The following is a 12,172-nucleotide window of genomic DNA, read 5'->3' as shown; positions in this document are numbered from 1 at the left end:
CGGAAGTCTCTTTGGTTAGGAAGTTGTTTGCCAGGCACTGACTTTTGAGATCGGCCAGGTAGTCGAGGAAACTTGTCTCCAGCCAGATTAGCTGTTCATCGCCTGCAGATTCAAATTGCTTGCAGTCTGCCTTCTTCTGATGTATGTTCTGGGTACAGTTATTCACGTCCATGAGCACGAACCAGCGGTGCACGGTGTCCATAAATTGCATCGTTGCTCCGAAACCCGCGAATCTTGCGTTGCACGTGTGGCCCGCCTGTTTTTGCAAGAGCTTCAGTGCAGTTGTCACGGGAGGAGAAAACACTTGCACTGGTCTCTGCCCGTTCATTTTTTTTCCATATTCGTAGGGAATACGTGCTTTCTCGTCAAAAATTGCACTGGCTTTACAAGGCTGCCTCGATGCATTTTGTAGAGGCTCTTCAAATGGTTCGATGATATTTCGCCGCCTTTTCCGATGTGACGGGACAAAAACTGCGATCGCACGTTTTTGATCAGGTGGCACTGATCGAATGCAAGAAAGAGCTTTCGATTCGGTTTTCCAGGGTGCTCAGTGCAATGCTTGAGGATTCCATTGAACAGAAGTTGCATAGCCAAGACATTGATCTTGTGTTTGTCTGTGACAATGCGCACGACGATAAACCATATTTCTTCAACTTCTTTCAGAACGTGTCTCTTGAGCATGTGCAGCTCACGGCCTGTGCAGTTTCTCGTGAAAAAGTACGCCACGGGTATTTTGAACGAAGCTGAAAGGCCGTCAAGGACGAAACACAAGAGTGGGTTGGCCAGCACAGGCCCATTTGTTGTTTCTTTGGAAAAGTTCACACAATAGTTCACCTCACCGATGAAGGCATCTCTTTGCTTGTGATAATATAGCCGTTGTTTGACTCGCATTTCGTCTACAAATAGAGAGCATGCCCTCGCTTGCAACGAGGGATGAGAAGCGAGTTCTGCAGACAGCCTTTGCTTCACGAGTTCGGTCACGCCAACTTCTCCACGTGATGAGCCCATAGAGCGCTCGATGGTACTTCGACAGGGAAGCCGAAGAATACCTGTGTTCCTTACGTGTTCGTATGCACGAGTCGAGAAGTTACGCAACACCACAGCATGCCGTACTGTCAGCTCAGACCACGTTGGTTTCTTCTTCGCGAAACTCTGACCTTGTTCCACTAGTATTGAAGCAGCCAGGTTTTTCTCTTTCACTTTCTCCACAACTTTCAGGAATGCAGACACATAGTATTCTTCCTTGAGGTTTTGCAGTTCCTGCGTTTGTACTTGTCGATGGTGATCTTGAGCCGCTCTATTCCCGCGTTCAAATCTCGCTCCTTACGTCTCCACTTTCGTTTGACCATTGCTGAAACCGAGGATAATGACGACACCTGCACAGCTCTGTCCACCTGCATGGTCGCACTAATGCAGCGCTTGCTTGCGCTGTTTTCCAGAGGTAACGGCAGTTCGCTTGCGGTGCGAATCATCTGTGATAAATCTTGAGAGTCGACATCGACAGACGGCAAGCCATTGCGAGGAAGTGAAGGAGTCTCCAGTTGGCTCTCAACTGCTCTTCGTATCCGCAGTGGTGTGTTCACTGGCGCAGCTGCCTCGCGTTTCCTCCCAGACACGTCGCTTCTCTCTTTCTTTTTCGGAGACTGCAGGTACGGCAGATACTCTTCGAAAATGCTGGGAACAGCGTCTTTCTTGAGTTTGAAAATTTTGCAGCCCTCCTTGAGGTCGGAGGAACCGAAGTGTCGGTTGCATACAGTCGAGTAGCACGACAGCGTATTCGGTGTCCAGTCGTCCCGAGAAAAGACCTTTAGCCATTTCGCTCGAAGTTCCGGATCACTTGGTATCTCGTGGAACGATATGCCCGGCGTCCGTTGTTTGCTCGAAGACTTGCAGCGTGGTACGCAACAGTACGGCATCTCGTCGGTTACAGAGCACCCTTACTGATTCCACACTGCTGATAGAAAACCGCATTTATATGTGAAAAGTAATGCAGCATGAATATGCACCGTAAATCACAGTTTTTAGAGTAGCAAACAATATAGATTGTGACGGCGCTAGCAACTCACACATGGTCCCGTAGAATAGTAAACAAACGGTAGCTTCATTCAGTGGCACTGAACCTTAAGGTTCAGAACGCTGTTACAACAATAAACGTTCATGTAAATAATTCAGTGTAAAATGCTCAAAGAATTAAAAGCAACAATTTAAAGCTATGTATTAAACGTACTTCCACTTGCAGCGTTCCGAATTTGTGCTACGATAGCGTAGGGCTGCCTCTTACGCCTACACCAGAGACCACGTTAACATTAGCGGTCAGATTTGCAGCGATATTGCGTTCTTATTACGTTAAATTGCATATACCATTTGTTGTTTTGGAACCTTTACAGCGAGCACTGTACACATTCTCTGCGAGTTCTGTCATGCTTCCCTGACAGTCCAAACAAAAAAACATGATAATAACCGTTGCTTCCGCAAGACACAAGCTTACCTGCGGCAAACACGACGGACACGGAACAACTTTTGCTTGTAGAGCCACTTTTGTAGGTATTTCGAGGGCTTCGAGGTGCCTCAACGCGTTGCAGCGAAGCGAACTATGCTGCTATGCTGACTATGCTTGGTACGCTCCAGAGCATCTACGGGCAAGTATGGGGTGCGAGCGCCACTGGCGGAGAAAGTAGGCGTAAATCGAAGAGGAAGAGAGAGGGCGGCGGACGGCCTCCGCCACTCCACTGCGCGTGCATGAAAAAATGTAGGAGGCTATGAGCCAGCAATTTATGGCGGGGTCACTAACTGCACTGACTGTAGCGTTCCAACAGTTCTGGCGTTCCATTTTTTTTTTCATTTCCTAATTTATTGCCCTTGACTCTTCATTGGCAAATGAAGAACTCATATTTTTATAAGGTTACAGTTATTTTTATGAAATACAGAACAGATTGAAAATACATTAGCTCAGAAGAAAGAAAACTAAAGATAAATTCAGCCAAATCACTACCAAATTAGTTATTCTAAATGATAAACGAATTGGCAGATTCCCCGTACAGTGGGAATCGATGATATGCGAAACATGAATGGGTAAGGTCAATATGTCACTTCAAAATCAGCACACCGTTACGAGGCGCAAGCAAATTGTACATTACTATCGGCGTCAAATGAAGGCAGAACAGCTGCAAGCCTTCGCGATACTATAGTGCTTGCCGTCCAGTCATCCCCACGTACAGGCAATTTTTGTAGCGTGAGGCGAACCAACAAGCCCACATCGCCACTTTTGTCGGCCAGGTACAGGCACGCACATCTTGCTCGGCATCACTGCGCATAAGTGTGTGACTGCCAAAAGTGATAAGTGAACGGCCCGCACTATACCATTACGAAGGCTCGGCGCTGTTCGAATTTCATTTAACGCCGATAGCACATGACTTCCATCTCATGGTTATGATGCTAGGACATGTTTCTTACCATCACCATCTATTCACATCACCGAATACTAAAATCCGTATATGTAGAGCAAGCGAAACGGCAATGACGTGCTTTGAGCGCAGGATGCAGTAAAGTTTTGCATGACACGCATACCATGACTATCCTGTTTGGACCTGTCATTTACATGCGTTGTCAATTCACGTAAGGTAATAGCAAATTTAGTATATCTGGAACTATGGAAACGACCACGAGTACGCTATGAGCGTAGCATATAGTTATGCTTTACAGGACACGAATGTCATGATTATCATTATTCGACGTGTCATTTACCTTCGTCGTCGATTCACGTGACGTGATACCAAATTTGGTATAAGTGGAGCTAGTAAAACGGCCGCAAGCGCATCATGAGCGGCTAGGCTGTCATGTTCTTACATGATACGCATGTCATGGTTATCATGCTTGCACCAGTCATATACCGTCGATGTCCATTGACGTTACTTCGCACCAAATTTGGTATCTGTGAAGCTAGTGAAATGGCCACGATCGCAATATTGATACACAACAGCCGGCACAGTCTGGCTGCAAGAAAGAGAAAGACGACGTTGGTGGCTGGTTGATGAACTGTCGCCATCTTGTTCGCCGAGCACCGTGCATCGTATTTAGTTTAATAAATAAGTTACCCGTAACAATATTGGTGGAGGTGGACGACTCCCGCACCTCGATGGAGACGCGCAGCGGTCGCAACACCGGGGACTCTTCGTCTACTTCAACTGCCAGTGCCTCATCCCCACCGGTCTCTCGATCCGAGTCGACAACCTACGTCACCCTGCCACCCCTGCGCGACCTTGGAACTTTCTCCGCTGACGGTACCATCGACGTTGACTCCTGGATGCACCGGTACGAGCGAGTCAGTGCTACCCACCGCTAGGATCCCACGCTCATGCTCGCCAATGTTGTGTTCTAGCTCGACAGCACGCCGCGGCCATGGTTTGAAACCAACGAAGCCGAAATCACAAGCTGGGATGTTTTCAAATCAAAGATCCGTGATCTTTTTGGCGATTCTTCTGGTTGTCAGCTTGCTGCCAAGAAGACTCTCGCCACTCGCGCCCAGACGTCTACTGAATCGTACGTCTCATACAGTCTTGACGTCTTGGCGCTTTGTAGCAAGGTCGACCAGCGCAGGTCAGAAGAAGAAAAAGTTAATCACGTCATCAAAGGGATTGCTGACGAAGCCTTCAACCTGCTGGTTTTTAATAATGTCACGAGCATCGACACGATCCTGACAGAATGCGGCCGTCTAGAACACGCTAAAGCCCGCCGCGTCACCCACGGCATCACGCGCCTGCCGAACGCAGCTGCTACTTCTTGTGATGACGCCGTCCGCCCAGTTTCCCGATGTGACAACCTCACCCACATTATTCGTCGTGAGGTCGAGGCAGCCCAACCAGTAGCTACTCCATTTCCAGCGCCTAATCCTTCACCGACCACAATCTCACTGATACAAGCCGTCCTTCGTCAAGAATTATTGAACGTCGGCCTACACCCCATTCAACCAGTCTACTCTGCCGAGCCGTTTTATTGTCGTCCCTCCGCTCCTCGATTTGGTTCCCACTACTCTCGACAGCGCGATTTGTCCGAATGGCGTACGCTGGACGACAAGCCCATATGCTTCAACTGCCGACGTGTCAGTCATATTGCTCGCCACTGCCGCAATCACTGGGCTCCGACGGCACACTATGGGCCTCCTACCCAGGCCACTTCGGTCCACCAGTTGTCATCGACATTTGATTTTGATTCCCCTATGCCGACCACATCCTCTGTTTCTGCCACACCTCTGACGAGACCTCGCTACGCCCGCTCACCATCCCCTGCTCGCCGTCAATCTCGTTCGCCCCCACAACGCCGTCCTTCCTCTCCGACCTATTCGCAGCGCCCCCGACCGGAAAACTAGGCAGGGCAGCTTCTGGAGGTGAAGCATCATTGACGACGACCTCTGCAAGAAATCCTCGTGTAGCATTACCGACCACCCGAAATCTGTTGAACGTTACTTTAGACATTGTACCCGAGCGCGCGTTGATCGATACCAGCGCACATGTGTCCATAATAAGTGCTGCTCTTCGTCGCTCTCTAAAGAATGTTATCACACCCGCCTTGAACCGAGCCGTTCCAGTCACCGACGGGAGAACTGCCGCAATTATTGGCATGTGCTGTGCCCGTGTGACTATAGCCGATAGAAGCACTGCTGTTCTTTTCACCGTTATAGAAAATTGCCCTCATGAAGCAATTCTAGGCATGGATTTTCTAACCGCTCACTCGGCCCTTATAGATTGTTCAACCGGCTGTCTTGACCTTGAAATGCCTCTACTTTCTGATCTGACCAACCCACCCCAAAGTCGCCTTTGCTGCATTGATTTCGCGCGCCTTCTGCAAAACTGTGTCACACATATCTACTTCTTTTCTACAACACCTGTACCAGACGGCGATTACATGGTGGCCCCAATTCACGCCGTGATGCTTACGCATGGCGTCGCTGTTCCGCACACCATTTTGACAATTGTTGAAAACCGCACATGCCTTCCTATTGTCAATTTTGCCCTCACTGCCCAAATTCTTCCACAAGGTATCTCCCTGGCCGAAATTACTGCTCTACAAGGCCATACGGTTGAACCTTTCAGAGTGGATGATTGCTGCACCTCAGACCATAAAGCAACTCTATCACGATCATTGGGGGTCGACGTTGCCCACATAGTACCATGAGACCTCGCTCCTGATCAAGTGGAAGCCCTTGGTCACGTCCTGGAGTCCTATAGTGACAATTGCGACTTCCCCAGCACGGCTTCAAGCCGAAAGAGTGTTGTTACTCATCGCATCAATACTGGTGACGCGAGTACCATTCACCGACGTCTGTACCGTGTTTCCGCGTCCGAGCGCACAGTCATACAACAGGAAGTCTAAAAGGTACTTGCAAAAGACATAATCGAGCCCTCTTGTAGCCCCTGGGCTTCTCCTGTCGTCCTGATCAGAAATAAGGATGTAACTTGGCGCTTTTGTGTATATTCTCGGCATCTCAACAAAATTACAAAGAAAGATGTTTACCCTTTGCCTAGAATCGACGATGCCTTAGACTGCTTCTATGGTGCTACGTATTTTTCCACTATCGACCTTCGATCTGGCTATTGGCAGATCGCTGTGGACGAGATGGACCGTGAGAAGACCGCATTCGTCTCTCCTGACGGGCTTTATAACTTCAAAGTTATGCCCTTTGGTCTCTCTACTGCACCGGCCACATTCTAAAGAATGATAGACTCATTGCTCCAAGGGTTTATATTGTCAACCTGCTTATGATACTTAGACGACGTTATCGTTTTCTCGCCCACAGTTGACTCTCAACCCAAGCGTTTATCAGTGATTCTTGAAGTTTTTCGTCAAACCAGACTTCAACTTACCTCGTCGAAATGCCACTTTGCTCGTCGTCAAATAACCGAACTTGGTCACATCGTCAATGCCGCAGGAGTCCGCTCCGATCCCGAGAAAATTCGCGCCGTCACGGAATTTCCTGTTCCGAAGTTAACAAAGGACGTTCGCAGTTTTGTGGACTTGTGCTCCTACTTTCGACGGTTTGTTAAGGACTTCGTCTTCATTGCAAACCCGCTTACAAACCTCCTGAAGAAGAACACTCCGTTTTTCTGGGGCGCTGATCAAGCCTCATCTTTTTTCCAGCTCACGACGCTCCTTACAACACCGCCGATTTCAGCTCATCTCGATCTATCAGCTCCAACCAAGGTTCGAACTGACGCTAGTCGGCATGGCATCGGGGCAATGCTATTGCAACACCAACGCGGACATGACCGTGTTGTAGCATGTGCAAGCCGACTGCTATCTACAGCCGAGCGCAACTATTCAATCACGGAGCGTGAGTGTCTCGCACTTGTGCGGGCAGTCGCCAAGTTTCACCCATACTTATACGGGCGTCCATTCCGGGTAGTCACCGACCACCACACGCTCTGCTGGCTGGCCTCACTCAAGGATCCCACAGGACGCCTCACTCCTTGGTCCCTACGATTACAAGAATACACGTTCACCGTATCGTACAAAACAGGGCAGTCCCATCAAGATGCGGATTGTTTGTCACGCAACCCTGTGGAAGAGGCTGCCAATACTGACACCTTTCCAGACCTTCTGTCTGTGACGCAGCTACTCAACCTTGGCCACGAACAACGCCGGGATGCTTCTCTACGAACCATCATTGACAAGCTTGAGTCAATGCCTCGTGACGCATCTCTACAAGTGTTCCTGGTAAAAGACGGCATCCTGTATCGCCGTAACCTCGATCCATATGGCCATGACTTGCTCCCCGTCATACCAGCACATCTTCGTGCGACTGTTCTGAATGTTCTCAACCAACTTCATGACGCTCCTTTGGCGGGCCACTTGGGCATCTCTTGCACGTACGACCGTTTACGTCGTCGTTTCTTTTGGCCTGGTCTTGCCCGCTCTGTTCAACGCTACGTCGCCGCTTGTGAGCCCTGCCTGCGCCGCAAAGAGCCATCTTCCCTACCAGCTGGATTCCTTCAGCTGATCGACATTCCCATTGAGCCTTTTTTCGAGTTGGCCTCAACCTGCTTGGCCCATTCCCGCTCTCCAGCTCATGAAACAAATGAATTGCTGTCGCACTGACTATGCAACACGGTACGCTATCACACGAGCACTTCTGACGAGTTGCGCAACCGATGTGGTGGACTTTCTGGTTTATGATAATATTTTAGCACACGGAGCTCCACGCCAACTTCTCACTGACCGGGGCCGGACCTTCCTATCAGCTGTTGTTGATGAAATCCTGCGCTCTTGCTCTCCCAAGCACAAGTTTGCCACTTCGTACCATTCGCAAACGAACGGTCTTACGGAGCGCCTCAATCGCGCCATAACCGACATGCTTTCTAATTACGTAGCGGCCGACCACCAGGACTGAGACGTTCATTTGCCATTTGTGGCGTTCGCATATAATTCATCACGTCACGACACTGCCGGCTATTCACCATTCTCTCTTCTATACGGCCGAGAACCCACCCTATCATTTGACACCTTGCTGCCCTCGGTCACTGAGTATGCAGGCGAAGCCATCGCGCGAGCCGACCGCACACGCAAACTCACCCGCAGCCACCTGCAGGCCTCACAGGAGCACCAAAGACAGCTCTACGATTCCCATCATCGAAACGTGCACTTTTCACCGGGTTTCCTTGTCCTCCTCTGGTCCCTCACTCGGCGTGTAGGGCTTTCTGAAAAACTTCTCTCACGCTACACTGGACCATACCGCGTCGTTCGCCAGGTGACTGACGTTACATACGAGATCGTTCCAGCTGATTCAACGTCATCATCGCCACCTTCGAGTGACGTCGTGCACGTTGCTCGACTTCTACGGTTTACTCGACTTCTACGAATCACCCTCCTTCTACGGCATCCGAGTTGCGCAAGCACCGAGACGGTGCTTTTACCACCGGGGGGTTATGATACACAACAGTCGGCACTGCCTGGCTGCAAAAAAATAGAAAGACGACGTTTGTGGCTGGTTGATGAACTGTCGCCATCGTTTTCGCCGAGCACCATGCATCGTATTTAATTTATTAAACAAGTTACCCGTAACAATATTAAGGGCCCAATATATTGCGACGTGACGTCCACGCGCGCACACGCTGGGCGTAGAAACGCTACGCTAGCGAAATGCGAGCACCCTGCATAGTCTGATGCCAAGAGCGACCAGCGTGACCAGCGTCCGTCGGCATTGCCCGGCAGCAGCTGGCACGAAATGCGACATGCTGACATGCTTCATTTCGCGCCGATCACTTTGCCCAGACAGCAATGCGTTTGCCTCTATTTGTAGCGGAGGGATGCCATGAGCGCTCAAACGCGCATGCGTCAAAGCAACGCAGTGCGGTACGTACCAGCAAGTATATTTATTTATTTATTTAATACATACTGCAGACCACAGTTGTGGTCCTGGCAGGACGAGCACTTGAATAGCACAATAATACAAAAATAGCAAAAGGGACAAAAAATTAAACGGCGGACATTGCATTGTCAATTCAACACACAATTAACAACACTAACAAAAAATGGGGCTATACAGTATCTAATAAGTATGGCTCAGCAATGGAATTCCATTCAGCCACGGTACGCGGGAAAAATGAAAATTTAAAAGTATCGGTATGCGCTTGGTATGGTGTTAGCGATCTAGGGTTATGGTGCCGCGTGTGTTTTGTGGTCAGGGCGGATATATACAGGGAGGGGTCGATAGCCAATTCATGTTTAGTAAGTGAGCAGAGGAAATCGAGACGAAATTTTTGTCTTCTTAACTGAAGCTTGGGAATGTTATTGGCAATGATTAATTCAGAGGGAGATTCCGTGCGACGAAATTTTGAAAAAATGAACCTGACAGCTTTCCTTTGAATCTTTTCCAATTTATCGATGTTATTTTTGGTATACGGGTCCCATACTACAGCAGCATACTCAAGTTTTGGTCTAACGTATGAATGGTAGCAAAGAAGTTTAACACTTGGAGGCGAATTACGAAGTTTGTGTCTCAAGAAACACAGTTTTCGAAAAGCGGAGGAGCAGATGTTTTCTATGTGCAAGTTCCAGGAAAGATTACTAGTGAACGTTACGCCTAAGTATTTGAAGCTGTTGACTTGGTTCACCGCGCATGATCCCAGTGTGTACTGAAATTGGAATGGAGATTTTTTGCGCGTTATGCGGAGGGAAACAGTTTTCTCTGCGTTGACAACCGTACCCCAATCCCTGCACCAACTGTATATATTGTCCAGGTTTGTGTTAGGTTCTATTTGATCTTGCATGCTGGAGATTTCACGGAATAAAATACAGTCATCTGCAAACAGCCGGACATGAGTGGTGGGTGTAACTACAGTGACGGTATCATTGATGTATACCAGAAAAAGCAACGGCCCCAGAACACTACCTTGAGGCACTCCGGATGTGACAGGAAGACAGCTCGAGGCATGACCATCAATCAAGACATACTGCTCTCTATTCATCAGATACCTAGACACCCATGCTACCAAACTTTCGGGAAGATTTATATTTTTTAATTTTTGAATAATTTTTTGTCATGAGGAACTTTCAAATGCTTTGCTAAGATCAAGAAAAATTGTGTCTACCTGAACATTATTATCAAGGGCTTTTGCATACTCTTGTGTGACGGTGACCAGTTGAGTCACAGTCGAATAGCCTTTCCTAAAACCATGTTGGAAGCTTGTTAGAATCGAGTGTCTCTTCAAGGAATTCAAGAATACGGTTGGCTATGATATGTTCAATTAATTTGCAGCATGTCGAAGTTAAAGATATAGGACGGTAGTTATCCGGAATTTATCGATCCCCTTTTTTAAAGATAGGGATGACTCTAGCGATCCTGCAGTCACGTGGTAGTGTTGCAGTTAACAGGGACGCTTGGAAGATTACAACAAGAAATTTGGTGACGCATTCAGCATAACGCCGATGAAACACATTGGGAAGGTCATCAGGACCACAGCATTTTTTTGCTTTCAAGTTTAAAAGCATGATATGGCAGGCAAATCGGCGCCTGGCGTGGCAACGCCGGCGACGTGACAAAATGAACGCCGGCGTGAACGCGCTGACTGATTTCGAAGTGTATTTGCGCCTCGAGTGTGACATATTTAAAGATGTTCGCACATGACACGCATCTCATTATTATCCTGTTTCACCAGTTATATACCCTCATCAATCATTCACGTGATGTCATTCCAAGTTTGGCATATGTGAAGCTATAGCGAAGCGGCCACGAGGGCATCATGAGTGTGGCATGTAGACATGTTGTTGCATGACACGCATGTCATGAGTATTATGTCTGGGCGTGTCAGTTACCAATGTCGTCCATTCGCGTCACTTAATACCGAATCGGGTACCTGTGAAACTAGTGAAATGGCCGCGAGTTAAGCATGGTCATAGCATGCAGTGATGTTGTTACATGACACAGATGTCCTAATTATTATGTTTACCCCAGCCACATACCTTAGCCATTCATTCAAGACACATAATATCAAAATTCGTTATATACAAAGCTAGCAACACGGCCGCGAGCGCATCATGAGCGGGGCATGTACTCTTGTTGTTACATGACATGCCTATCGTGATCATAATATTCCCACCGATCACATACCTTCGTCATTCATTGACGTCTTGTATACCAAATTTGGTAGATGTGAAGATAGTGAAACGGCTGCCAACCCATCATGAGCGTGGCATGCTGTCATCGTTTTACATGACACGCATGTCGTGACTATGATTTTCGCATCAGTTACATAGCTTCATCACAAATTCACGCTAGTAATACCAACTTTTATATGCGAAGCTAGCGAAATTGCCGCGACCGCGTCATGAGTGTGGCATGCTGTCATTTTGTTACAGGACACGCATGTCATGATTTTCATTTTTAGGCCTGTCGCTTGTAGTCTCTATGCCATCCTATCAAAACATACGAGTTTTGCAATATGTCATGTGAACGAAACCAATGCAACAGAAGCAAGACCAAGCAATGTAAATCATGACATTCCTGATATGCAAATCATGATTTTCATGTTACGACCAGCCACTTATGTTCATCATAAAGTCATCTTATGGCATACTAAGTTTTATATACACACCATTATCGAAACGGCCAGGGGAAATAAAAGTCGTAGGCGGCTAGATAGATAGATAGATAGATAGATAGATAGATAGATAGATAGAT

General features: G+C 47.9%; 1 protein-coding gene across 1 annotated transcript; it reads right to left on the bottom strand.

Moving 5' to 3' along the window:
- Window positions 1-1,214: 1,214 nt before the first annotated feature.
- On the bottom strand, window positions 1,215-1,916 carry LOC142772344 (THAP domain-containing protein 2-like). The gene has a single exon (XM_075874539.1). It carries the CDS (start codon window positions 1,914-1,916, stop codon window positions 1,215-1,217), a length of 702 nt encoding a protein of 233 aa, XP_075730654.1.
- Window positions 1,917-12,172: the final 10,256 nt, after the last annotated feature.

This window comes from Rhipicephalus microplus, chromosome 9 (genome assembly GCF_043290135.1).
Source record: "Rhipicephalus microplus isolate Deutch F79 chromosome 9, USDA_Rmic, whole genome shotgun sequence".
NCBI classification, from domain to species: domain Eukaryota; kingdom Metazoa; phylum Arthropoda; class Arachnida; order Ixodida; family Ixodidae; genus Rhipicephalus; species Rhipicephalus microplus.
This window is presented reverse-complemented; position numbering and strand designations above follow the sequence as displayed.